Source organism: Agelaius phoeniceus, chromosome 6 (assembly GCF_051311805.1).
Source record: "Agelaius phoeniceus isolate bAgePho1 chromosome 6, bAgePho1.hap1, whole genome shotgun sequence".
Taxonomy (NCBI): Eukaryota; Metazoa; Chordata; class Aves; order Passeriformes; family Icteridae; genus Agelaius; species Agelaius phoeniceus.
Genome location: NC_135270.1, coordinates 10960691 through 10988614, shown reverse-complemented (window position 1 = coordinate 10988614; position 27924 = coordinate 10960691). Strand labels below are relative to the sequence as shown.

At 47.8% G+C, this 27924-nt stretch overlaps 2 protein-coding genes across 5 annotated transcripts; one reads left to right on the top strand and one right to left on the bottom strand.

The window, feature by feature from the left end:
• Positions 1–476: 476 nt before the first annotated feature.
• On the bottom strand, positions 477–8178 carry TMEM80 (transmembrane protein 80). The gene is given in 7 exon segments (XM_054635513.2): positions 477–2848; positions 3784–3876; positions 3978–4071; positions 5269–5285; positions 7543–7576; positions 7579–7688; positions 7691–8178. Coding segments are annotated over 7 exon segments (801 nt in total). The 5' UTR covers positions 7938–8178; the 3' UTR covers positions 477–2642.
• Positions 7877–27475, top strand: DEAF1 (DEAF1 transcription factor). 4 transcript variants are annotated; one of them, XM_077179745.1, is made up of 14 exons: positions 8166–8382; positions 9157–9254; positions 9594–9723; positions 10599–10745; positions 11548–11687; positions 12291–12356; positions 13249–13375; positions 15141–15269; positions 16011–16139; positions 16991–17065; positions 17895–18145; positions 23917–23982; positions 25661–25750; positions 26783–27475. In XM_077179745.1, the coding sequence occupies exons 1-14, from the start codon at positions 8166–8168 to the stop codon at positions 26885–26887; spliced, it is 1770 nt and encodes a 589-aa protein (XP_077035860.1). In that variant the 3' UTR covers positions 26888–27475. The 4 variants fall into 4 exon arrangements, with proteins under 4 accessions (XP_077035859.1, XP_077035860.1, XP_054491487.1 ...); XM_077179744.1 differs by lacking the exons at positions 8166–8382; positions 16991–17065 and adding an exon at positions 7877–7894; XM_054635512.2 differs by lacking the exon at positions 16991–17065.
• Positions 27476–27924: the final 449 nt, after the last annotated feature.

The window sequence follows — 27924 nt, the reverse complement described above, 5'->3', positions numbered from 1 at the left end:
CACTTTGGGTCTTTGTACCACCTCAGCATCAAGAGATGCCACCATGAAATCAGGGACACCAACACATTGACAATTCCCATTGAAAGCCTGGAAATACTTGGGATGAAGGAGTTGTCTGAAGATTCCAGGCTTCATGCTTCATCTTAGAGTGCAGGTCTGTCAACAGCAGCAGTACCCCTCAGAAGAGTTCATGGACAATTTTATCTGGAATTGGAAAACTGAAACCAGAGCTGTCCTGCCCTTGTGAGAATGCAAGTCCAGGTTGGTGCCAGTTGAGCCCAGCAGGCACTGATAGCCAGCAAGGGCTCTGAACAGTTGCAGCCATCAGGCCTTGCCCTGAAACGAGCCAAAAAAATTAATGTTTGTTATCCTATGTGCATATTTACCCCATGCCTCACTATCACTAAGTACTGGCACTCTCTGCTGATCCTTGTTTTACACCCAGGTGATGGAAAGGGAGCAAAGGGTACACCATGTTTTATAATTCATATTTTGTGTTTATTTTGTTTGTGGTGATCACTCAAGAAGGTGAAGCACAGGAGCTGTGACTCAACATTAACCTGTGTGACCCTGTTTGCTGTTATCACCTGCATTCAGGTAAAAATTCCACTTTGCAATATTCCTTTTAGAACCTGTCAGTTGTTCTGTGGGCAGACCTTCGTGTAAGGCAGGTGCAAACACCAGGAAAAGTTTGTGCTTTTTTTTTGTGCCCATCCAGGAAGAGTTTTGCTTGTGTCCTTTGATCGTTAATGGGGCAGGGACAGCTCGGTATGTTGGTCACTCCTTGGAACAAGCATGTGATGGCACATTCCATCATGCCAAGCAAATCTGGGAGGACAAATAGGTGGGGGCTCCATTCAGGCAGATTAAGCACAGAAACATTTGATGGTTCCATTTCCTGGGTGCTCCTTAGCCCCTGTTCTGCTGTGATGTTTCTGTGGGAGCAGCAAAGGGCTGGCTGTGCCCTGGCTTAGCAGGACCTGTCCAAGGGGATTTGTGCCAGTGGGTACTCTGTGACTGCCAGGGGGTGTAATGTGGACAGAACTTGCTGTTACCTGGCCTGTGAGTAGAAAGGTTAGGGTTGGATGGGACTTTAAACCTCATCTCCTTCTATCCCCCCTGCCAACGGCAGGGACACCTTCCACTAGACCACATTGCTGCAAGTCCCATTCAGCCTGTCCTTGGACACTGCCAGGGATCCAGGGCAGCCACAGCTTCTCTGGGCAACCTGTGCCAGGGGCTCAGCACCCTCTGAGTCACAAATTTCTTGCTGGTATCTCATCGAAACCAATCCTCTTTTGGCTTGACACCACTCTCCCTTGTCCTGTCACTACATGCTCTTGTGAAAGCTCCCTCTCTTTCTTGTAAGCCCCCTCTAGGTACTAGAATCCTTAAGGCTGGAAAAGCCCTCTGTGATGGTCAAGTCCAAGCATGGAATGACTGAGGGATGAAACTGAGCTCTTCCACAGAACTTCTGTGTCTTTCATCCCTTTCTACCCCCACCAGAAAGCAAAGAGCAGCGTGGCTGAGGTGCCACAGGCCTGCACCCCACAGTTTTCAGCCCCTGGTGATTGCAAATTAACTCAGACCTTCCCAGGGCAGGAGAAGGGGCTACACACAGCAGCAGGATCAGGATCAGAAGAGGCTTCCACACACATCCAGGCTTGCCAAGTCTTCCTTTGGATGACTTAGCTGGAGCCCAAGATCTGAACAAGATGCTCTGCATTTCAAACACTTCTTAGACCTAAACCATTATTTATTTGAATGAATAAATAAATACAAAAATAGGAAATTCTGAATATAAAAGAGGCTTCTTCAAAAACCCAGGAACTCCCAAAGCTTTCCATTAACACATATTTTTGAGACAGTAAAAAACTCTGCAGTTGCACCAGTCAGAAGTTAAGACAGACTTGAATACAGTAATTTTTGCAAAATAGTAGAAATAAGCACATTTAACACCAAATAGAAATAAAACTGCCAACATTCTGTTGGACTTTTAAACAGGACAGAAGGGAGAATGAATGGTGAATGGTTTTGTTCATTTTAAGTCCATTCTGTCTAACCAAACATCCCCTCACGTAGTAAGAACTGGCTGCCAAACCTTGTGGCTTGGCTCTCCAGGTATGCACAAAACCCAGTTCCACTCTCCCCCGCTGGGATACATCAGGTTCTGCCCTACTAAAGTCAGGGAAATTACCACTGAGGTCTGGAAACACAAATGAGAGCAGCAGAGCAGCTGTGCCCTCAAACACGGACGTGTGCGTGGCAAGGCACAAGTGAGCCCTGGCCTGATTAATTTCTGTGTCACTTGGGCTGCATGTTGCTCCCGTGCCATGAAAACTGCCCCCATGCCAGCAGCACTGCCTCCTGTCCTGTGCTGGGAATGGACATTTAGTACTGACCCCTGGTGAATGCCAGAGTGTTAAGTGTTTTGTGATTCACCCCTTGCCTTTGCTCATAAATAAGCCAATGGTGGACAGCATCACACAGCTCCTGGGCGGGACATCTATGTCCCCAAAACTTCTCATTTAACCAGAGAGAAGCTTTCCAGGGTTTTTCTACACAAAGGAATTCAGCAGTGGAAATGAAGCCCCACTCTTTCAGAGAAGGAACGTGTGGCAGGTGTGTGGGAAGGGCCAGGCTCAGCTGACAAAGGCAGCGATGGCCGTGACCTTGAGGCCTGACTCGAGCCCGTAGGCAGCGAGCAGCACAGCGTTGAGGAGCACATCTGCCCACAGCACGTAGCTCTGCCACAGCAGCAGGTACACACACAGCAGCACGCTGCCCACCGTGAGCCCCAGGCTCAGCCCCAGCGGTGCCTCTGCTTCTGTCAGGTTACCCTTGAAACCTGCGAGGAAACAGAAACCAAAAGTCCAATTTGTTCTGACAACAGCTCAAGCTGTAACTCATGAATATTCCTGCTCAAAAAAGGCCCCGGTTCTGACTTTGCTCCTACTGAGTCCTAAAAAAGCTCAGAATACACTGAAATACCAGCCTGAATCAAAGCTCTGCCAGCAATCAAACAACAAGACCAACACCAATGGACAATCCATTTCAAAACAGGAAAACTAAACAAAGTTAATCTAAATAAGTTCATCAGTTGATAATCACAGCCAGGGCACCTCTTCTTACCACAGAGAATCAGTTCTGAAGCTGCATCCTTCTGAGCACTCAGCTTCAACCATCAAACTCTTCCTGAGCCCTCCAGCCCTGCACTCAACACAGTGACCTCAGTGTACTCCTGGAGTCCAATCCTCATTTTCAAGTCTTATTCCCTTCTAATCTATACCTGTTTCAGATGACTGGCATTGTGGAGAAGCTGTCCTTCTCTCTTCTTTGCAGCTTACTTCCAAGCTCAGCTCAGTAGATTTTGGTGTTTAACTACATTAGAGTTGAAACCCACCTCTTTATTAATGGATCAGGCTCCATAAATACCCAGAGAGATTTAAAGCAGTGGAATAAATCCAACCCTAAAGACACTCAGATTGATTCAAGGGCCCCACCCTGCACAAATGCCTTTGGAATATTAAGCAGATTTAAATTGTGATTTGGGTTTTTTAAAAATTGGACTTGAAGAAGTTTTAGCAGGCTTTGGACGAGGTCGGGAGGCCCTTCCCGCCCTTCTGTCTTAGTGAAAGGAAGGTGTTGGTGCTGGCAGGGGCATCCTCAGGAGAGAAAGGAAAGGTATAGGGGTCTCCAAATATCTGCTCAACTGACAGACTCCATTTCCAAATGATTCGTTTTTACAGATTACATTCCAGTCGCACTGATAACATCACCTACCCAAGTACAATCGAGGCACTTCCAGAATGGCCATAAGGAAAAGCACAGCAAGATCAGGAGCCAAAAAATCATCTGGATAACTGAAAACCTGACCTGGAGAATAAACCAGAGTAAATAAAGCAGGAAGACACAGCAGGACAAAACCCAGCTGTGCATCAGCACAGCCTGCTCTGGGGACAATACCTGCAACTTACTTTTGTAAATAATCATTGCAAGAGTTGCCAAGAAGTAGAAGATGTAATAAACCCCATTTACATAAAGCAGGATGTGCAAGGGAAGCGATGACAGCTGAGAACTGTTGTTAAGGATTTCTCATAGCAATGAGGTGGGATCTGTTCCATAAAAACACCATTTCCCAGTAACCCCAAAATACACTGCACTCCCTCTTTATACTGAATGGTCCAGCTATGCCTGGCTGTGGGGAGGGCTCAGGAAGGAACTTGAGGCTGTGGGATAAAAGCCTGCTGTTTCAGGCTTGGCTTTAGTTCCCTTTTTAAGGAATTTTATTTGGACTGCAGTGGGGCATCCGTTAGCCTGAGGAAGCAGGGGGGATGCATGTGTACATTACCCCAGACTACTTCTACACTTCTTAGTCAGCCTTAAGGAAGTTGACAGAGAGTTGGCAAACTCCATCAAACTTGTGTTTGGAGAAGAGGTGGCTCTGTGCAGCAGCCAGGCCTTGCTCCTACCCACAGCATGGAAATGCTTTGCTCCATACCTGTCTGAGCTCAGCTTTGAGATGCAAATTCCTAAGAAACAGCCTTAATTCACTCCCCTCTCTCCCCCAGCCTTTTTCAAATCCTACAAATATCTCCAAGCAGGGATTTCATCCCAGGCATCTTTTACAGGAACTGCCCATCCCGCTTCTAAACCCACCCACGCGCCGTGGATGGATTCCAGTTCCCAGAGCAGCTCATTTTATTAACACAGAACCAGGTTTTGGGGTTTTTCCAGTTGAAGGAAGGTGGAGCAAAAAAAAATTACTAGATAGGTTCTAAGCATGGAAATCTCAAGAGCCAAGGGTGTCTCCTCCTTGGAGGTTACTTGGATCATGGAAGGAGTAAAGGTGGGGTAACTTACTGTAAGAGAGGAGGAAGTTACTACTGAGGGCTGCTTTTACTACCCCTTGTCAGCTGTGTCAGCTGTCTGTGAGCTGTGATGAAGGGGGTGTGTCCACCAGTCCATAAATGCAATTTTTAACCTCCTTTCCTAAGAAAATTGGTTAAATCATGACTGCAGGGGGGGTGAAGAGGTTTCTGCAGGAGCAGGAGCCCATCAGGAGCAAATCCCAGCTAAACCTGCACCAAACATCTTCCATTGGAAGCAACGTTGTCCCAGTTGTGCTTCCTGTGGATGACACTGACAGAAAATTCAGGAGCACAGACCCAGCAGTGAGCAGAGTTACTGGACAGAAGACAGGAATCCACTTGAGGCAGTCTTCTCCAGGAGTCTTGCATGGAGGGAGCAGTGGTACAGAAAGGATACAATCTCTGATGTTCTTCCTTTCCATGGAGAAGGAGAAAACAAAGAGAAGAGAATATGTCTAAATCCAGAAACATTCTAACAATGGTATCTAAATTCTGGGAGGAATCTCTTTTTTCATCTCCCAGGAACATTTATTTCTTGGACTTCAGGTTCCAAAAATAACCTTTTCAAATAGATGAAGTCTCAAATAATTTGGGGAAAATCCCTTTTGGGAAAAGCCACTTTCATTGAGGAACTTTAGGCTCTTTCAAAGCCTGAAGGAAAGTGCACAGGCATTATCCAGAACTTGTTCATCCTGTCCTTTCCTAGCAGATGACACTTCATCCCCTCTAACTATGCAGGAAGGAGGTGAATATGGGATCCATTTGCTTGTAAATTGTGAGAAAGTTTGTGGAGAACACAGGGCTCCCAGGTTCCTCTAAATATCATCCCTCCAAATGTCATCTCTCCAAACCAGTTCCCTTCACAAAGTCATTCCACATCCAACCTCAGTGTGTTCTGACAGCCCACAGAAATCAAAGCAAGTATTCCCAATGATCCAACCAACACATTTCACTTTTATCCTTATTATTTTCTGCAAAAATCACATAAAATTCCCATGCAACAGGATGGCACCAACCTACTAAAGCACCTCTTGAGTTCCTCATTAATATTCTTGGCCTCTCTCAGACACATGAGGAATTGCACAGTTGGGATTTCTGTTCAATTGGGAGAGTAAAACCTGTGAAAGGCCATTTCATCTGTTTCTTCAGGGACAGCTCATCATTGTCACACCACCATCCTCATCCCCGGATTCCTGATCTCACTGTCCTCTTCACCTAAGAGTTTTATGCATTTAGGTCCAAATTATTTCCCCCTAACTCCAGGCAGCTAATTAAGGTGTCCAGTTTGGGAACACAGTGGGAACAGGCACATGATTTTAGGTGATTTATGTGTCCATGATCTGAAATGTCTCCTGGACCTGATCCTCTCCTCTCAGCTCTCTGTACAGGAACTGGGGGCTCCCAGCACTTATCCTGTCACTTGGGAGTGACAGGACAAGGGGGAACTGCTTTGATACTGGGAAGAATTCCTTCCCTGTGAGGGTGCTGAGGGCCTGGCACAGGGTGCCCAGGGAAGCTGTGGCTGCCCCATCCCTGGCAGTGTCCAGGGCCAGGCTGGATGGGGCTTGGAGAAGCCTGAGATAGTGGAAGTTGTCCCTGCCCATGGCAGGGGATGGATGAGCTTCAAGGTCTCTTCCAACCCACACCATTCCAGGATTCCATGATTCCATGTTCACTCAATATCCAGAACTACAGCTACACCACTGCTGCTGAATTGCATGATAGTCAAAGCCATGGAATTCCCACAGGGAACTCCGAGTGAATTCCCTCAGGGCAGTTCCCCATCTTTATACATGAACTCTTCTTTCCTTACTCCTTTCCCAGGAGAGGGCAGTGAGCCTCCTGCAGCTGTTCCAGGCCGGGATGGCAGCCACAGTTCCTGAGGATGTGCTGCCTCCCTCAGAGCGAGTGGGACATTTCACAGGGATAAACCCTGAAACCCCAGAGCACGCCAGAGCCAAGAGGGATTATTAAACTGCCTGAATATATCATTTCAGTGTTTTACCCAACAAAATCTTGGTTATCTATCCAGCCTGGTGCTGATTTTAGAGTGAGTGACACTGAGAATGGGGATTTGAGGTGGAACATGGCCCATTTTCTAACAGAAAGGTTTAATTTTTAACATAAAACTTTATTAAAGGCAGCAGATGTGGTTAGCATCGCCCAGAGCACCTCATTGCACAGTCTTGGGATTAGGACTTTTTTATTATTAATTCAGCACAAATTCTCTCAGCCGTCTTTATCATCTCCAGCCAAAAATTTACATTTTTGGGAGTAAACTCTGACCTCGGTGAAAGACTTGAAAATTAATGATTTTGACCACACTAATGATGAAATTTCCCCCCTCTGAATCCCAGCAGTTCCTAAACTGAAGCAAAGATCTGGATTTTCACGAGGCGTCTCTCGGCCTCAGGAAAGCGTCTTTCCCGAGGTCAAGATGCTCCCCAGCCCGCACATGCGCCAAGCCCCGGCTCGCGGCGCCACCGGGATCTCCCCAGCGTGTCGGGATTGTCGCGATATGCCAACAGGACTGGGCTCGACCTCGGCCCCGCCTCGCTCTAGTCGTGTCCCCCCGCGAGAGATCACCTCTAGCTCGGTGGGAGACGGCCCCCCCGGTGCCCCGGAAAGGGCTGTCGTGTCGTTGTCGTGTTGCTATCGCGACACCGCTCACCTCGGCTCGGCACCGCCATCTTGACGCCCCCGACCCGCCCGCCGGTCCTCCGCCGTCCCGGCAGCCCCCGCGCGGCCACTCGCCCCGCCCACCCGCCTTCGGGCACGATCGGAGCGTTCGGCCCGGTTCGGTCGCTTTCGGGCGCTGCCCGTTCGGGCGTCTCCGTTCGGGCCGGCGAGCGGAGCTCGGGCGGGATCGGAGAGGACTCGGCACAGATCGGCGCTCCTCGTTACCGCCTTCGGCTGAGATCGGACACTGCTCGAGCGCGCTCGGAACTCTTCGCCTCGCCGGGCCGCACCGCTCGGGGACTCGGCCGCGTTCGGGCGGGCTCGGGTCTCACCCGATCCGTCAGGTACCGCTTCGGGCCGCGCCGCGCGGACTCGGCCGCGCCCCATTGGCCAGCCGGCAGGGAGCGCGCACGCCGGCCGCCTTCGCACGGGGCCCGAGCGGCTCGGGCCGCTTCGGGCCTCATCGGAACTCGGTCGAAAGGCCCCGAACACGCTCGTCAGCGGTCGGGCAGGCTCGGCTGCGCTCGGCTCGCCGGTCCCCCCTGCCCGCAGTACCCCCCTCAGGCGCGCCCGGGGGGGGAGGCGGAGCGGGCTCGGCCACCCCCGGTCCCGCGCATGGAGCAGCGCGACGGCGACTCGGCCGCCGGACAGCTCGATTTGCCCGCGGGACCGGGGCAGCAGCGGGAGCCACCGCAGGCAGCGGAGGGGGAGGCGGAGCCCGAGGAGCAGGAGGAGGCGGTAACGGTGATGGCGGCAGACGCCGAGCACATCGAGATGGGAGCACCGCCAATGCCAAGCGCCGACGAGGCCGCCGCCGCCGCTGCCTTCGCAGGTCAGGGCGGGCAGCGCTCCCTCAGCCCGCCCGGGGCTCCCCCAACCCGGGCTCCGGCCCCCACACAGCCCCCGGGGCTCGGGCTGGGACAGTGAGGTCCCTCAGGGAGCGCTCCCACCCCCTCGCCGAATCCCACACTCCGCCCCTTCACACACAGTAAAGAGCGGGAGGCGCCCGGTGCGCCTGGGCCACGGCCCCGTGTCCCCACAGCCCAGCGCCCCCAGTCACACAGCAGCGTCGTGCAGCCGAGCTGCGGTGCCACAGAGGCCAGAGCCCTTCGCCCGCCCCAGCGGCTGTTGTTCTTTCACCCTCACCCACGTGGGAACCCAGAGATTTGAGCCAGGCCAAGCGCTGAACACCACAGAAACGCTGGGCTGTGCGGCTGTCAGCTCTTAACTGGGCGACCTGCACAGGTCATGGCACCGTGGGAATTAATACATGACAGAGGCAGAATCTGTTCAATTTCTCCTGATGTCTGCCTGTCACCCCTATTTAAATAAAAGCACCACAGCTCGGAGTATCCCTAGTACAGATGCCATACTTATTTTTCCCTTAGTTCATCACACACTGATAGTGACTGCCCTGGTTTCATGAAGGTTAAAGCCTGTTGAACCCAAAGATTAATAGAAATAAGAATGATTGTGTTTATAACAACTTACAGGTGCAATGAAAAATAAAATTAATTTAGAAAGGAAAGAAGAAGGAATTTTTCAGATGTTCACCAGGCTCTCTGCATGAAGCAGAAAATTAAATTAACCCTGTTTTACATTCCAGAAGTCACCACAGTGACAGTAGCCAACGTGGGGGCCTCTGCAGACAATGTTTTCACCACATCTGTGGCCAATGCAGCTTCAATTTCAGGACACGTGTTGGTAAGTCTGTCCTTTCATTTGAGGGCCTTGACAAAGTTTCTCAGTGTAAATGAAGAGCTGTACTAAGACTTGTTTTCATTGTAATATCCAGGCATTAAACTACAAAGCCATTAGCTGGGGGACATACAGGGGTTTTATTCCTAACTTTTTTACCTTTCCACCCCCACATATTTGTCTGGTAACAGAGCTGGTAACCTGGAACATGAAATCTTTGTATTTGCATCAGAGACTCAAAAATTAACCTAATAACTGCCATACTGATTGGAGTTTTGGGGTGCCTGTGAAATCTATTCATGTTGAAGTGTTTTAATCAATTTAAACTCTTTATTTCTTCTGCAGTCTGGGAGAACAGCCCTCCAAATTGGGGACAGCTTGAACCCTGAGAAAGCCACTCTGATAGTGGTGCACACAGATGGCAGCATCGTCGAAACCACCGGGATCAAGGGGCCTTCGGCACCTCTCACACCAGGTATTAGACAGTCTGCTTCTGGTGGGTCACTCTCCCAGAGGGATGGCTCCTACTCCACTCATCTTTCTGGAATCTAAAAATATGTGCATAATTTTATAAGGATGCTTTTCCCTCTTTTAAAGACCATAAAGTTGTTCAGATTGGAAAAGACTTTTAAGATATCAAGTCCTCACACAGTATTTTGTGTATTTCTTGGGAATGAAAGAATGCTTTTTTTGTTTTTGAATTTTTTTCCTGTCAGAAATGTGTTAAATTTCTTCATTCTTTGCCCTAACCCTGGCAAAGGATCTGCTTGAAAAATCTTGCCCTGTTACCGGGCTTTCTACACCCATCCCGCCCCCCCAAGGGCACACAGATAATTTTAACATGGTTAATAAAAATCTGAGTCTCCCAGTTCTGCACGTGTTCTTTCCAAGGCTCCTGGCACACATTTTCATGTCCATTCAGGCTGATACTTTAGTGTCTCTGTCGCTGAGGTTTTGTTCAGGGCTGCCTGTCAGTTTCCTTGCTGCCCGTCAGTTTCCTTGCTGCCCACGAGATGGCACAGCAAACCTTCAGTGCTCCAAAGCTTCCCACTGGATGGGCTCTGGGAAGGGGAATCTCCAGCCAGCTCCTTACACCATAGCTTACACGTGGTGTAAGGATTGGGTCACAGTCTCAGTGTTTATTCCCTGTTAGAGCCTGTTTCCTCAGGTCCTCTTTGCTTAATTATCAGCCTTTCTCAGTTCGTTCAGGCTGAGCTTTTGGTGCTGCTTCATTGTGGGGGCGTTCCAGCTGCTCCAGTCAACCCCTTGGCATATCATCCAGCCGAGCATGGGATGGAACACCACTCTGCCTTTTGGTTCTTGACACCTTTCTTTGCTCTTTCCTCCAAGGACCACAGTCTCCTCCTACCCCTCTGACAGCCGTCCAGGGGAAAAGTGGAACCAAGTACAACTGGGACCCGTCTGTGTACGAGAATGAGCTCCCGGTGCGGTGCCGGAATATCAGCGGCATTCTGTACAAGAACAGGCTGGGCTCAGGTAACTGCCACCGGGCTGAAGGGTGGCACAGCTCCTTTTCTTCCTTCTCTACTCTTCTTTTAATCAGGCTGCTCTTAATGGCTGATCGTGACAGGAAAAAAAACCAAGAGAGTTTCCAAGACAGCCCAGAGTCTTTTGATTTTACTGTTCCCTTTTGTTTTGCTTTTTCTTCAGAGGGTTTTTAACTTTTTCTTAAACCTGCAAATATCCAGGCTGCCATGCAGTGAGTCTCCTCAGTAATAGGCTGACTCCTTTAATGATTTTTTTGTCTCATAAGTAGACTTGTGTTTTTGCAAAACTCTGGAGAATCCCTGCTGGAATGCAAATAGTTTTTTCTCTTCACGGGGCTTCTGAGCTCTTCCTCTTGTCTTTTATCCCTGTGGGGAAGCTGGGGAAGCTGCAGCAGAAATTGCCAGCCAGCCTGGCTGCCCAGTGAAGTGCTTGCTTTGTGGACAGAAAGTTTTCTTCTAAACCCACCACAAACACAAAAAAGATTAGAAATTTAAGTGCACATTGAGGAAAGACTTAAATTTGTGGTGTTTGTCCAATACAGACTTTTCTTTTTTGTGGAGGAGTAATTTTTACAGCCTTTTGAGACCTAGAGTTGGAGCTCTGAACATGCCCATCATTGTCACAGCCACGATAATAAATGGACGTAGTTACCCAAGAGCAGTGGGCATGTATAGTGGTTCTTACAGATTAACTGCTCTTTTGTCCAGCAATTTTCATATTTTCTTCTTTAGAGAAGTGGCAGAATTATCCTTAACCTGGACTAACAGTGTATTTTGTTGCTTTACTTCAGGAGGCCGGGGCAGGTGCATTAAGCAAGGGGACAACTGGTACAGCCCCACGGAGTTCGAAGCCATGGCGGGGCGAGCCAGCAGCAAGGACTGGAAGAGGAGCATCCGCTACGCCGGGCGGCCCCTGCAGTGCCTTATCCACGTAAGGTTAAGTTTGCTCCCTCCTTTCTGCAGGAAGGGGCAGCTGGAGCCAGGGGCTGATGGCACCAGGAGCAGTGCTTGGTTTGGTTGAGGGGCAGTGAAGTAGGGGAATTGGTTTTGATATGTCTCAAATAGCACACTGGGAATCTCGTTTATACTGGGAAGAGTTTCTGCAGGGTGAAGCCCAGCCTTGAGCTATGCCACAGGAGTTGAGCTCTCACCTGTGATACTGTAATTCAGTAGCCTGATCTCCTTCAATGTCTGCCTGCGACGCATTCTTCATTTTCACCATTCATTATTTGAGTCTCCTGGAGAGCTTGGCATTGCCACTAGGCTGACAGTTGATTTCTGTTTGAGCAGAAATCAAGTCTCAAATTCATATATCCTGGCCTTTGGGTGTGGAAAAGGTTTGGTTTTCCTTTTCTCTCCTCTGACCCTCTCACCCCATTGCACTGGTGTGGGGAACTGGCCTCTCTGTTACTGTACAGCATCCAGGAGGGAATGGGTACCACTCTGGGAGCCATCCACATTTTTTAGCAGGATCAAGGTGTGCTCTGGGTGATTTTTGTGACTCTCGTGCTGAACTGGTGATCTCTGATTCCAGGATGGGATTTTAAATCCCCATGCTGCCTCGTGTACTTGTGCCGCTTGCTGTGACGACATGACCCTGGTGAGTGGGAGGCTTTACATCCATTACTTTAGGAACTAATTATTTTTGTTGGACAAATTAACCAGTCAAGCTGCCACAGCTCTTGGGTGAGCAGGTCATGAGTGTCCTGGGAATTGAGTGCCCTGACACATGAGTGTTCAGGGACAAGTGCTTTGTCCCTGCCCTGTGGAGAAAGGAGATGAGGAACTGCTGGCATTATTGCAGACCCTCAGTAAAAGTAGATCCTACTTAGTGCTTTTTTTCTTGTTTTTTCATTTTCTAATTAATATATCTATGCAAAATGCCTTTTGGGAATGTCAGTGCTATTCATGATTTTTGACTCAAATTTCACAATGTTTTGAGTTGGAAAAATATTTTTGTAAAGAAGTAACATTATAATCTTAATTTTCATTTTAAAACTACTTGGGCTTTTTGTTAGTTGATTAGGGGTTTGATTTTTTTGCTAGTTTGTTTCAAAAATGAGATTTAAATCCTGAAGCAGAAGACTTTAGCTTGACCTGGTGCTTTGCCTTTCTTTTCTGCTATGAACTGACTGATGTGCTTGTTTTCTAGCCTGGAACTCCTCCCTCTTTTTCTCTTTTCTTCCACCACCTTGGCCAGCAGCTGATTATCTGCCCAGTTCTACTCCTTAAATAATAGTGGGAAGATGTTGAATTTGTGACTCTTCAGCTGGAGGGAGCTGAGTTTAACTTTTCTTTTTTATTCAAAGTTCTTTTTGTTTGGAAAACTTTTAAGTGCTTTGGTCTATTGTTGCAAACCAGACATCATCCATGGGGATCTGTGCTGCTGTTCCTGGAAAGATGAGAGTAAAACCAAAGTCTCCAAAGAGGTGCCTTAGCTAATGCCTTTTCCTTTTTTCTTTTCATTGTCTTTCTTGTGTTTTTCTACCCAGAGTGGCCCTATACGACTCTTTGTGCCATATAAAAGGCGGAAAAAAGAAAATGAAATACCGGCAACTCCAGTGAAGAAGAATTGTTCCAAAAACATCACTCTGCTTCCAGCCACTGCTGCAACTACGTGTAGGTTCTTTTCTCCTGGTAAAAATTGCTTTTATTTATTGTCTCAGTGTCACTTCCTATTTTATAGGAAGTAGCACAGTGTTGCCACATCTGAACACAAGTTGAATAGGAAAAAGTGCAGCTCTAGACCTCCAGGAGACTCAGGTTTAAGCATTGTGACATCCTTGTGCCATGAACAGTAGGTTTCATATTTTGTGCTGAGAGAGGTTTGGGCTATGTCCTATGCCTGGAATTGTTCAAGGCCAGGTTGGATGGGGCTTGGAGCAGTCTGGTTTAGTAGAAGGTGCCCCTGCCCATGGTAGGGTGGTGGAAGGAGATGACCTTAAGGTCCCTTCCAAGCCCAAGCATTTCAAGATTCTGTGGTTATAGTTTATGATTATATTGCCCCCTGTACCTGCTCTCAGTGGGGTGACAATTATGGGATCCTGGCCTGGATCCTTAGTGAATTTCAGGTTGATTTTTCACAAATAACAACTGAGAAATTTCCTGTTGGAATTAGTTTTGGGAGAGGCTGGCCCTTCTCTGCTCTGCCAGAAATCCCTATTCCATCCTCTGAGCTTCTTTGTGTCCCTTAGAAGCTGGAGTAAGATTTGTGCTATTCCATGCAAAATAGCCTGGAAGCAGCTGGAATGAAATCCCCAGCCTGAAAGTCGTTAATGAAGGAGGCAGAAGGTGATGCTTTGATCTGCACATCCCTCTCCAACATTCAGCTTTGTCAGTTACTGGTTTGATTGGCAAATTATCTGTGTGAGAACAGGAATTAATTTGCAAGCTGATCCAGCTCACACATCCCCAGTCACATCCATATGTCCTCCTGCTCTCGGCACACTGGCATCATCTGCAGGTAACAGTACAAAGTGAGTCAAGGAGGAAGCAACAGAAATCTAAAAAAAACCCAAAAAAGTAAGATTAGATCATCAGCAACAGTAGGAGGAGAAACACACAAGGATTCTGCAGAGGTTTTTTTATGGCTTCGGTCTTTTTAGTCCCCAGATAGGTTGAATCTGTATTGGTTTGTTATGTGAGGTGCTGTGAGGCTGCTCGTTCTCTCATGCTGGCACTGGAAGAGAGAACCTCTTGTTTTGGTGGCCAAATACTTCAGCCAGGAATTTGTAGCTACGGTATTTTAAAATTTAATTATTGTGTACCACAGAATCAGACCATCACCAATTAACGGTACCAGTTAAATAATCCTCTTTAAAATGGGTTTTAAACATTCAGAAGCCACTCAGGTATAATTATCCAGAAGGATTTTGTGCCTTGTTCCTTTCATTGGCTGAGCATATTCTATCACTTTGTGTAGATAAACAGCTAAAATTGCCTAGCTGTCATGGAATGAGCTGTAATCCACAAGTTGTTGTGTTGATTTAAGTAGCAACAAACACTCTTGCTAAAATTGTCATAAAGCAGCCAGAAATTGATGGGGTGTGTGGCCTCACTGAATCTTTATGGGAAGTGTTAAGTTATGGTTCATAAAATAACTGAAAATGTGGAGATTTGGGAGATACTAGGTTGTAAATGAACATTTTGGCCTCGTGCCCCCAGAGCCTTGGAAGGACAGCAGAGCCTTCAGAAACCCCTTGGGTTTTTTATTCCCTTTTCCAACTGCACTGGTCACAGGTGTGATCCAAACTGGGTTGTCCCAGGCTGGTGATCTGTGAGTCCCCTGAGCTTGGATGGTGCAGCACAGGGATAACAACAAACAGCTGGACAGGCATGTCCTCTGCACTGAGTGTTAATTATGAAAGTGCTTTAATGTTTCCAGTCACCGTGACTCCCTCTGGACAGATCACAACCTCCGGGGCGCTGACCTTCGACCGCGCCTCCACCGTGGAGGCCACAGCCATCATCTCAGAGAGCCCAGCACAGGGGGATGTTTTCACTGGAGCCACTGGTAAGAGCTCAGCTGTCTCCTAGACAGCCGTGGGGAGGAGGAATAGAGGTTTGGATGCCCACTGCTGTAGGAAGGAACATTTTGAATGCAACACAAAGGATTTATTTCTCAGAGGAGACACTGCCTAAGGCACTGTCTTTCCTGTGAGATCATTTCAGCAGTTTGAAATCTTAGCAGTTGCACCAAAGGAGAAGCTTTGCCCAGGTGTGGCAGCTGCTAATGTTCACCTCTGCTGAGTTCCTAGGATTTATGTTCATCTCTGTAATTTTTTTTTTTTTTACTCCTCATTTAACCTAAAATACTACCAAAAAAACCCAAACTAGGTGAGGGTTGAAATTGAGTGAAAAATGCCAGGGTAAGTCAAACAAAATATAAATGCATTATAAACATTTTAGTTCTCTCAGTTTGAGTCATGCTTTGGGTAGTGAGCTCTTCTGGGGGAATGATCTTGCTCCAAGAATGAGAGTTTGGAGCCCTTTGATGATCATGGATATTTCAATATGTGGGATGGAACTAAGGAACCTGTGGCTCTAAAGGTGAAAGTAGAACATGGTCGCGCCAGGACCAGGATTCCTTGCTTGCTGACTGTGTGAGACCCTGCTGCTGTTTCACATTTTCAACCCTTGGGAATTACCACAGAGTGTAGGAACTTATCTAAAACATAAAAACATAGGGGTGAATGCAGTGTAAGGAACACCTGCCAGGTGTGTTAGTGATTCCAAGGCCCTTGTTCTCCTGCAGTTCAGGACACCAACGTCCAGCAGCCTTGCCGGGTGTCTCATCCAGAGCCTCACTATCCCAGTTACCAGGACAACTGCCAGATCTCACCTTTCCCTGAGGCTGCACTGCCAACGTCTCATCCCAAAATCGGTACGTTTGCTCTCCCTGTGCTTCAATTTCCTCCCATCTTTCTCAACAAAGGTAAAGATTGGGACTTTGCTCTATTTTGCTTGTGAGTTTTACAGATACTAAGATTTGGACAAACAGGTGTCCCCTTCATGGGAGATTTTTCACTCTTTATTGAGAGTGATTTGATTTATTGATTGTGCCAGAGGTGGCTGCTGTGATTCTGCATCATGAGTTGTCTTGCATTCCCTGCCGTTCCTAAAGTTTTTGCTTCCAGACTTTTGTCTCTTTGGGCACTGTGGCTGAACATTTATTTAGTGTTCGATCTGAGGAGAACAAACCCAATTAAAATCATGCCACAGAAGCTTTTCTAGACATCCCTTTACTCCGGTGATGCGTGCTGGGGGTACTTTTGACCAGGTTTAATGTCAGTTTTCAATCCCCTCTGTATGACCCTTATTTATTTCTTTGGAGTGGCACAGGATGTTCCTGGTCTCCAGAGTCAGATCTTCTTGTGTTTAAGACATAGTCAGATCTTGATGTTACTAATTAAACATTGATTGTTTTTTCACCAGTGAATACTTTCTCTTGTCTGATGTACTTGTGCCAAAATGAGGAATTGGAAGTAATTCCTGTTTGATACGTTATCAAATGCCAGACAGGGATAAATACTGTGTTGGAAATGGAGAGTGGGAAGGGCTCTTGTGCAAACAGACATGGATAAAAAGGACTGGTTTATCTCGTACTCATATCTATGCGCAAATAGTTCCATGCCACTCATGTGCAAGTTCATTAAAATTACTGTTTTAATTAAGGGTGTTTTGAGGTAAGAAGTCTGCACAACCCTGAGGCTGGTGGTACCTTCTTTGTACCAGTAAAGAATTCAGTGAGGAATGTCGAGGTCAGTGTTGGTAGATGTGAATGTCTTGGACTGAATTTTATGGCAGATGGTGAGTATTTATTGCTAGAATTACATTTTGGAAAAGGAAAGCCAGATAACATTTCTTCCTGGAATGTTACCTAAGCTGAGCTTATACTGTGTGTGATGGAGTTCCTGGGTCTGGATTTAATTTTATTAAATTAAATACCCTGATCTCCCAGTGTACACACAAACCTAATGTGAAAGTAACTGGTTCAGTGACACACTAACTGCTGGGTTATTAAAGAACTTCCCAGCCCATTGTTTTGGGAAGTCCATGTTTGGAATACACTCACTTGGAGGTAATGGTGACTGTCTGGGGTTAAGTTCACTGTCTGGCCAGGGTTATGTAAAGGTCAGATTTCAGGAAGCACAGAGAGCGTGATGTGGATCAGTACTTGAGTTTTGTGGTTTGCAACCTGAGAATTGACATCTGGGTAGGATCATCAGGATGTTTCTGTAAAGTATTGGGTCACTGAGTGACTTACTCTGACCTTACCTAGCCATGGCTGCAGGAGATGTTGGCAGTGGTGGAGGAGTTCCTGGGAATGCTGCTTTCACTGCATCATGGTGCTTCTCCACAGCAGTGCTGCGAGGTGTTAAACTCTTCCTAGGGTCATCCACGTCAAGAGGAGGCATTCCTGTCCCATGGGCTTGTTCTGCACAGATGTGCGCTTGATGTTGCAGAAGGAACAATCTGTTTAACAAACACTTTCCTGGCTGGAAATTCTGCAAACCACATTTTAAAAAAGAAACCACCACAGAAAAACCACAGAAACCAACACCCTGCCACCACCACCGCTTCATGGAAATGAAACACCCTAACTGTCTGTATATTCTCTTTTGTTCCTCATGTCCAGTGTTGACGTCTCTGCCTGCCCTGGCAGTGCCCCCCCCGACGCCCACCAAAGCCATGTCGCCGTCGGTGGTGAACGGGCTGGAGGTGACGGAGCAGCGCAGCTGGCTCTACCTGGAGGAGATGGTCAATTCCCTGCTCAGCACAGCACAGCAGCTGAAGACTCTGATTGAGCAGGCCAAGCAGGCCAGCTCCTCCTTCCGTGAGGCTGCTGTCACACAGGCCAAGATCCAGGCTGATGTGGAGAGGAAAGAGGTAACTGTGCCACAGCGGCTCAGCCATGGGCACCTTTGGGGCTGAGTGGTGAGCAGAGTAGTTTCTGGCTGGAACAGTGATACTGGAAATTGTTTCTCCAAGCCTTGGAAGCAATGCTAGCGAGAGAAATCTTCGGAAGTTATTTGTATCCTGGGGAAAGGAATAAAGTTCTCTGGGATTCCAGGAGCTGTGGGCAGCAGGCTGGTTGTACAGACTGTTTGGTGTCACGATCCTGAGCTCTCCCATCAGCTGTGCATAAAGTTATGGGATGTGGGCACTGAGTCCTGATCTGAGGAATCTGGTGAGTGTTCAGCAGTGCAGTGGCTGCTGTCAGGTGAGCTGGGCTTTCAATAGGATATGTGGAACAGCTTAACACAGAGTTTATGGGGAAGTGTTCTGTCCCAAGGTAAAAGAGGGAGTTGGGGAGGATTCTTTTTGATAGATTTCTCAGATGAAAATAAAGCACAAATGCGGCAATATTATATCTGAATATAAAGAAGGCGCCCTACTGAAGGGGCATAGAAAAGAGAGCAGCGAGGAGAAAAGAGAGACAGAGAAAGAAACAGAAGACAGGGACAGCGTTACCGCAAGCACGCCGGTGTTCGGTCGGCGCCAGCTCAGCAGGCGGAGCGTGCGTGTTGCAAGGCGCGGCGAGACCCCGCGGCTTTTGTCGGTGCTCGGGCGCAATCTTCTCACGGCAGCAGCAGCAGCGCGTTCCCGGCGGCGGATGCGGGCTTGTCGGGGTGCAGGCGGTGACGCCAGGCTGGTGGCTGCGGGCTGAGCGCTGTGGCGGGGCGGGCAGCGCACAAACACCGCGGCGGCGGTCGCGGCTGGGTGCAGGCGGCTGCAGCTGCGCCTGGGAAGCGCGGTGGAGGCAGCTGGCTGCGGCGGCACCCGCTCCCGCTTCGTCGGGGAAGCAGCGGAGCACAAGGTCGTGGCGGCAATGAGCTGGTTGGCAGGAGCAGGGCAAAGCAGGTAGCGGCAGGGAAGCAGGACAACAGGAAGGAAAAGGTGAGGGGGAAGAAGGACCAAGATGACTCTCCCAGCGAGCCTCTGATGCCTCCAAGAAACCCAAAGCAAAAGGTCTCGCCGTTTTGTTCACAGTTAGCCACTTTTGTGTGCTAAGGCTCCTTCCACAGCCCGATTGTATGGACATTCTTCATGGGAATCCGAGCCTTTGCCCTACCGGCAAGTGGGGCGGGTCGCTGACAGCCTGATCATGGAAGTTTTTTCGGCCCTGATTGGCTGCCTGGCAAAGCCCTTGCAGGAGCAGGGTTACCAATACATGTACAGACGTGTATACCTTACAGGAATTCTTCACCTCATGTGTAATATACGTCAAACCATAAATAAAAATCAGATTGATCCCTCTCGGGAAGATAAGCAGTAAAGTTTAGAGGTGTTTTGCTGAGAACTGTGCAAGCAAAGCTGACTCACGAGTCCTGGTGGTAGGACAGGCAGGCTGCCTGGCCTCTCAGGAGCCCTGACTGGTTCCCATCTTCTCTCTCTTGTGGACAGGGATTATCCACAAGGACTGCCCTCTTCTCCCTCCTCTTCTTCTTTGTAACCGATGCATGGTAGGGATCTCGGATCCTTCTGACCACCAGTTCATGCATGCACCCAAGTATAGCTTCATCCTGAAGGTGCTGTCCCTCTCCCACAGATCCACAGCTGGTGTGAACCAGGGAGAGAGAGGTGGGGGGCAGTGTTGGAACTGGTGTCACCAACAGCAGCTCCTGAATTCCCTTCCCAAACAGCACTTTCCTGCTGGTGCCATCAGCATTGTGCTAACATCAGCTTTCTACTGAATCCATAGGCATGAGTGTGCAGCAACAGGCCTGGAAGAGAGGTGTGGGAAGACTTTGCTGGAGCTGAGGACCCCTAGGACAGTCCTTGCAGCCTCTTTGATATTCTTTGCCATGTTGGCTCTGCTAACCTCTCCCATATGATGCATCTTTGATATGCAGGTGTGTGATATACTGGGAGTCTAATCCTTCCCTGCCTCCCTCCTGTAGAACAGGTGCTGGTGCTGCTGCCCAGCTGGGCTGGCTGCTGCTGGAAAACTGCACAGTGTGGGACACTGAAATATTGGAAGCTTTGGCACAGTTGAGTGATAAACATCTGCTTTTGTTTAGCTTCACTCTGCCTTTTCTTTCCAGTCGATGTGCATCTTCCCTTCTGTTTATCCTCACAGTGGTTTCTGGAATGGTTATTCAGTCCCTTCTCCACACCCTCTGATCCAAAACCAGCTCTCTTTAATGCTCTTCTAGTTACTTCTTGTCCTGGGAATGGGAGTTAGAATCCCTCCTTTGTACGGATTAAAGCTGAGTTGACATGGGAAGGATGAGCACGTGATTTCCAGAGAAAACCCCTTTCCCAGGAACTGCTGCATGCCCAGTTACACCACTTGTGTCTCACCATTCTCACTGTGTAATGGGGACCACCACACTTGTGCACTGTGGTGAAACCACAATACTCACGCTGATATTTTTTATCATCCAGACAATTCTAAGCTGTGCTGGCTGCTGGAACCATCCAGACAGTACCACAAGTACCTGTCTCTGAATTAATTCCTGCTTGTGAATTCCATATATGGACAAAACTCTGTGTTCCTGGAATACAGGGAAGCAATTACACTAAAGGTCAAAAATTTGGCTCTGCTTTTGTATTGGTCAAAGGGTCTTTCCCAATTTCCTAGTGGTTTGTGACTCAGTTTCCCACTCTGAGTATGTGTGTGGTCCCGTGGCTTTTTTGGGCACTTAAGGTATATGAGAAGCAGAGAGGCTTTCATGGCCTTCAGGTAGGGGATTTTTTACAAAGGAAATTGGTGCTTAATTAGCACTTAGTTTGTTCTTCCATTGATAGAACTTCCAAGGGTGAGCAAACAGGGGGAGCCTTTCCTGGTGGTGTCCTTGTGTCAGAGCTGCAGAGTGAGGCTGGGCTACAGATGAGATGATAACAGAGCTGCAGACTCAGCTCTTCCTGGAAAAGTGACTTAGTACAGAGCAGTATTGTAGAGATCTGATAGAAACAAGCTGGTTCCCAACTGGATACACAAACTCAGGTGCCTCGTTGTATGCTACAAACTCACTATAGTGTGTTTCAGTGTTGTATTTATTATTTGATGAGCTTTCTAGTCATTAAATAGCACAAATGAGCTGTCCTGCTCCCATAGAGCAGCAGTTAGGTTGCCTTAGCTTTAAATAGCAGGAGCTGTGCTCTGTGCTGGGCAGTGTCAGTGGCTGTGGGACTCACACAGCTCTGAAGTGTGTCTGATGTCAGGGGTTTGCACTCTGCCTCCCTCCTTGTGCCATCTCAGCCCTGTGTTAGGGGCTGGGAACGTCCTTATCCCTTTTGAAGGAACTGTTCCAAATGCTGGAGATAAAGGCTTCACCAGCAGGGAAGTTTTTTAGCACATAATTTAGTATTTTGGCAGTTCTGACATGCACTCAGTTGCTTTCTTTGTACTTCTTAATTTCTGTAAATTTGTTCAAGGGTCATGGTTTGTTGAGCAAATTTCAAGCCTGAGGATCTCCTTCAAATTTTGTTTCCATCTTTCCCACAAGTCATCTTGATGTCCCTGGGTAAGTCCTTGGCCTCACTGTGCCTCAGATGAAAATAACACTTCCTTCCCAGAGAACTCATGTGCAAGTTTGCAAAGTGTTAGGAGTCGCTGAGTAAGGTTACATTTGTGTTACTTAGAAGTCCTGGGGAATGATATCCCAAAAGAAAAGTAAACCAGGAGCCCTCCAGCCCCATGTTTATATGAACTTCCAAAATGCGTCATGATATTGCAAAAAATGGAAATATGGAGAGATTTATAAGGTTTTTCTGAATTGCAGCATTTTGTGGGGGTTTAGTTAAATACAACTGCTCTGGTTGGATTTCATGTGGCTGTTAAGAAACAGTTCTGGAGTATAATTAGTAATTAGGTTGTGGTTGAGTATCTGATCCCCTGGTTAATATCTCCATGTAGGCTTTACTGCATTTTTTGGTAGGGGAAAGACATCTGGGAATTTAGGGTGAGTGGAGTAACAAAGGCTCAGTGTCTCTTGCAATAGATATTTGACATTTGCAGATCAGGCCCAAAATGAAGAGATTAAAGGCAGGACTGACATGTTGGTGTTCTTGGGCAATGTAATTTTTCTGAGTGTGCATTAATCCAATGTTTATATCAGATAAACTTTAGGATGGGGATATTACACATACTCACTAAATTCTGTACCAGAATTGCTAGGGAATAATAAAGAGATTCAGGAAATGCATTAATTGTATTTTCTGTACAAGTTGAAGAAAATGAGTGTTGAAATCCCACAAATGTTTTAATTGGAATAGCCCTCTGTAAAGCAGAGATGCTTCTGGAGCCCTGCCCATTTGAAAGCAAGTGGAAAATTAAATCAGCAAACAGCTGGGGCATCTGAATGCTTTTTAAGAAAGATTAAACCAATTCAGGGCTGGAGAGTATGAAATTAATCTAAAAAGGGTTGGACAGTTAAGAAATATGGCTCTGGTCAGCAGACAGTGGCTTGTGTACTCCAAACTAGCAGTGATACTCTTGGGAATTGGAGATTCTGGATTTTGTGGAGCTGTTTCTGTGAGAGATCTGAATGTGTCTGGCTTCTTCCTCTCTCTTATCACACCTTTTCCTTCTCCATGGTTTGTGCATGGCTGGAATTGCCTTGTCAAATAGGACAAAACCAAATCACACCCCTGGCAGGCCACAGCAAGAGCTTCTCTGACTCCACCTCCATCTGCCTGGAGTTTTTAAATTTAATTTCTGTCACGGTAATATCAAGGTTTTGAAGGTTGTGGTTTCACAGGAGAATAAATATTGTGCTCTCAGGTCATACACTTGTAAATTAAGCCTTTAATCTCCTTATGTGTTGAGTCAACTCCTGGATGAACCTGCTTGGCCTGGAGGAAGGGATTCAGCTTTTTTGGACTTTTTAACTGTTCCAAATACATTTAAGCCAGGGTTAGCACATAATTTATTTGGGATTGAGTTTGGATGCCATTAGTTTGGGACTTCTGTCCCTCACTGCTGAGTGTGTTGCAGCTGCAACAGGTACAGCAGCACCTGGCTGGGCTTGAGTTGGTGTGAAGTGATTCTGCCAGGAAGTCAAAGTGGGCTGAGAACATCACCTCCAGAGGACTGATGGAGTCACAACTTGTTCTACAGCCCTCCCACTCTTCTGTTTCAAGGAAGAGTAATAATTATGGTTAGTGCTGCTTCTAAAGTCTAAGGTGTGTTAATTTTGTTTGGCTTTTCTTTTCCTCCTAATCCTTTTTGGTGGTCTGTACCTTCCTTCCAGACTCCTTTGCCTCTTTGTGAATTAGGATCACTGGACTTGACCCAAAATTTGGCCCCAGAATGTGCCACTTGGCCCTGTTACCTTGGTGTTTTCCTCATGTTTCTTGTGCTTGTTTCCCAGTTGCCACGTGTGGGGGAGTTGCAGTTAAACCCCCCAGTTTAAGGACAAGTGCGTGGCTGGATGGAGTGGGGAGCTGGGCTTGGAGGCAATGCCGTACTGAACTGGCAGTTTGTCACCTCAGGCCGTTTTCTCACAGGCTCCTTGCCCTGTCTCTGCATCAGGTGACAGTGTCCCTCTCCTAGAAGTGAGCAGTGAGGGGCCACCCTGTCCCGTTGCAACTGCAGCCTGGGGCTGGGCAGACACAGCTCAGCACAGGGACCCTCCATCCCAGCACCCTTTCCAACCACTCACATCATGCTCTGGCTGGGAAATTACATGTCTGGTGTGTTCTCCTTGCAGCAATACCAGAGCCAGTTATTCCAACAAACAGAGGATGTGGATGGGAAGACAGAAATCATCATCAAGGTAGGCAGAGGATGTCTCATGTTGTGAAGAGCCTTTTGGTCTTTGCCTTATTCCATTTAAAGACTTGGAGGTTTTGTCATTGCTGTGGAATCCTGTGCTCTGTGTCTGGCCTTCTGACAAAGGATCTGAGCCCTTCCCTCCCTTGGCCAGTGCACCAAGCAGTGTCTCCCCTTTCCCAAGCATTCCAGTTTTCTGTGCTCCTTCACCTGGCCAGGTTCATCAGTCTCCCTCTCCTCTGAGTGGTGGTGCTGCAGCTCTGGTGGGTGGCTGTCACAGAGCTGTGACAGGAAGAGAATTTGCTTCCTTTCTGTTCTGTGAGCTGGTTTTCATAACTCCACAATTTCCTCTGGTACTTGGAATGGGAGTTAGTTCTGGACCCATGACTGAAGCCCTTAGAGCTGTGTTGCTCAGTTCTCTTTCAAATCTGCAGGTACAACCATGCCCCATGTACTTTCCACATTTTCCAGCTACAAACAGCCCCAGTCAAGTGTCCCATCAGGGCAGGCTTTGCAAGTCCCAAATCACAGCTTTAGGCCATTTTTGGTGTCCCAAATCCACAGCTGCACATCAGGAGCACAAACACAGTTCAGTGTCACCAGCTGTTCACTGCAGGTACATGGAAAGGTGTGAAAGAGGCTATTAATCAGAGCACTGATTTCTGGGGTGGTTTTGCTCAAAGAGAGAAGAAGCCTAGAGGAACTGATGAGCCCACAAAACTTTCACAGCCCAGCAACACCTCTTGTCACTGCTGCTGACGTGCTAATGATTTGTCAGGCGTTTAATGAACTGGAAGTGGAATGCTCTGTGAAGTGCTTATTTAGGTGGCAGTTCAGTGATGTTTCCACCTAAATATACAGGTTATGTTAATTGATGTCATCAAAATAAGATTAAAGCGATAGACACAAAAACATCTCTTAAAAAGGAGGTGTGATTTTTCACCTGTGTATCCTATCTCACCTTGCTTCTGGATTTAAATCCTGGGCTTCTGTTAGAACCTTCTTAATTTGACTCCTGTTTCCCTCTTGGTACACTCCTTATGTAGTCATGACTGGGAAGGGACCAAGGAACATATCCCACAGGAGCAGATGCCTTTTTCCTCCCTAAAACTGGGGGGAAATATCTGAAGGGTCCCATCTGTATTCTTAGTCTGTTGTCCTTCCTCAGACCTTCTCTTAGATATACACAGGACTATAAACCCAACAAAACCACCAATGAAATCTGCCTTTAAACCTTTAAATTTGGGATAACCTCAGAGCTTGTGTGTCCACAGCCTGACATGTCTGGGTGGGAGACACCCGACTCCTGTAGTTACCTGACTGCTGGATACTGGACCTATCTGGAGGGAGATTTCCCTGGGGTGGTGGGGATGGGTTTCCATGACCACTCAGTGTCCACACAGTTTTGGAGGGCTTCCTGCCCAACAGAAAGAAAACCAGGTGCATTTCATTTTCCAAATGAAATTTCATTTCCTGCTGAAAGAGCAAGGAGAGTGGGTCTCTGAGGGTGTATCCAGAGGCGACTGGGCCTCTTTGTTGTGGGTTGTGTGCTGAGGCTATTTTGGGAAATGGGAGCTTTCCCACTGCTCTGGCATTCCAGCCATCACAGCACTGCTGTTGCACCTTGGTGATGCCCCTGGTTTGTCTCTGTGTGACTTGTCCCTCTCCATCCCTTCCCTCAGCAATCCTGCGTCAACTGCGGACGGGAGGCCACCAATGAATGCACAGGATGCCACAAAGTCAACTACTGCTCCACGTTCTGCCAGCGGAAGGTATCAGCCTGCTTGTGACTTGGGATTCAGTTCCCCAGAGGGGGCTGTGTGACCCTGGGGACAGCCAGGCTGCTTGGGCTGTCACCTGATGGCTGTCAGTACGGAGGGAGGAACAGACAGCAGAGCCAGGCAGTCAGAACAGAGCCTTGCATGGGTTAAGCACTCCAAACCCACCCTGCCAGTGGGATCACCAACAAGGCTGTAGTGATGGGGCAGGTCTGCAAGTCAGGACAGGGTTAAAAGGGTAGAGAAGGTCCCCAGGTTTGCACACACCTTCCAAAAGGTGACCCAAAAAATCCAAGTGACACTAGAAATGAAGCATGGACACCTCACTGGGAACTGTGGGGAGCACTTTTACAGCCCCTTCATGCTGCTTCCTTCCCTGCTGCTCCTGCCATGGCACTGAGGACATAGTTCTCCTTTCCATTACTTGTGATGCTGCAGGTGGTACAGTGGGACAGATTCTACAATTGTGAACTTGGGAGGTGGGAACAGTGTGAAGTACAGTGGAGGAAGCTGTTGTGTGTCATGTTTCACACCAGTTCCTTACAGTGACCCTTGGCCCTTGCTTGGAGTGAAGGATGCTTCAGTTTAGCCATTACAGTTCTGTTGAGTGGCCAGATTCAGGCTGAGTCAAGCTGTCCTGAATTCCAGAAGGAGTTCCTGAATTCCAGTGTTAGTTCCAGAAGGAATCTGTTCCTGTCCTAGCTGAGCTAAGATCCCAGCACAGTGCTGTCCCTCGGGAGCACTCAGTGTTGAGAGCTGCCTTTCAGGAGAGGCTTTAAGTCGAGGTTCTGACTCAGTTTTAGTAAATTTTCCATCTGACTGACACTGATATCCTGGATTGTGGTTGTATGGAGATGGCAGCATTCTGCTTAGTCCGATTCCACCTCTTACATTGATCCAGTGCATGGCTCCTTTGTCCTCCATCATTGGTCTGGTTTGTGGAGAGAGAGTGCTTCTCACACAGGAAGGGCCCTTCTCCAAGGGCCTGTTCTGCTCACAGCCTTTCTCTCTGCTCTCCCCTGGCAGGACTGGAAGGACCACCAGCACATCTGTGGCCAGTCAGCCACGGTGACGGTGCAAGGGGACGAGGTGCACGTCCCGGACAATGTCATGGAGAAGGTCACCGTGTGAGGGCGCTACCTCCGCAGCCGTTCATGGACACGCGGGGCCGGCTGGATCGGCGACCGGCGGGAACGGTCTGTCCTGTGCCAACAGCACTCTTCTCACTAGCAGACTCATTTTTCATTGATTTTTTGATACTGTGACAGCACTTGTCTATTCCCAATCCCCTTCTAAAGCTTTGGATAATACAGAGACTGTGAAAACCTCATCTGGAATCCTCTCCCTTCCGTCCCAGCCCCGACTGGCTTTGGGAGGCTTTGCCTTTGCCTGACTGGATCCTCCACCATGTGGATTACAGCAGTCTCCTCATCTCTCTTGAGATGGATCTGAAGCAGGTGCTGCAAGGAGATCTGCCAATGCTTCCTCCTACTGGGGCCTCCCCTACCTCTCATTAGAGAAGAAAAACAAATCTTTGGCTGGTTTATTTAATTGCCTTGACAAAGTCGGTACAAGTTCTTAGTTTGGCATGGAAAGGATTTTTGGGTTTCCCGTGTTCCCTCTGTGCTGGGCAAATCTGGAACACATTGGACTTCTCTACTTAAATATAGTTGAAAAATAACATGTTGTTAAATAAAATGTGCTGAAAGCACAAGTCTACCCAGTGGTTCCCCTTCATTCCCCGGGCAGCACTTTGTGGTACAGGTAACTGCTCAGGTGAGTGCACCAACAGCTGCCTGCATGTGTGTCTGTACTCCCTGTCTACCTGGGAGGTATTTTCTCCACAGGGAAGCGCAGCTTCATTCCACAGCATGCCTGGAATGTCACTCATAGCATTCAGCTGGCCAGAATCAGATGGGATCAAGCCCAAGGTGAGCACAGGTGGATATATGGGGCTGTCCTGTCTCTGCCCTGTAAGAGCTGCTAATTAGAGATGTGCTGACCATTAGGAAATTACTGGCTTTGTTCACTTTCAACAAATTAATTTTAATTAATAATCTACTATTTTAATTGTTAAATTAATCCTTTATTTGTTAATTAAGTTAAACCTTTGTTTGTGGTTGGAGATTTCAGAGGAGTTTTGACAAGTGCACAAGCCTCTGGTTGTT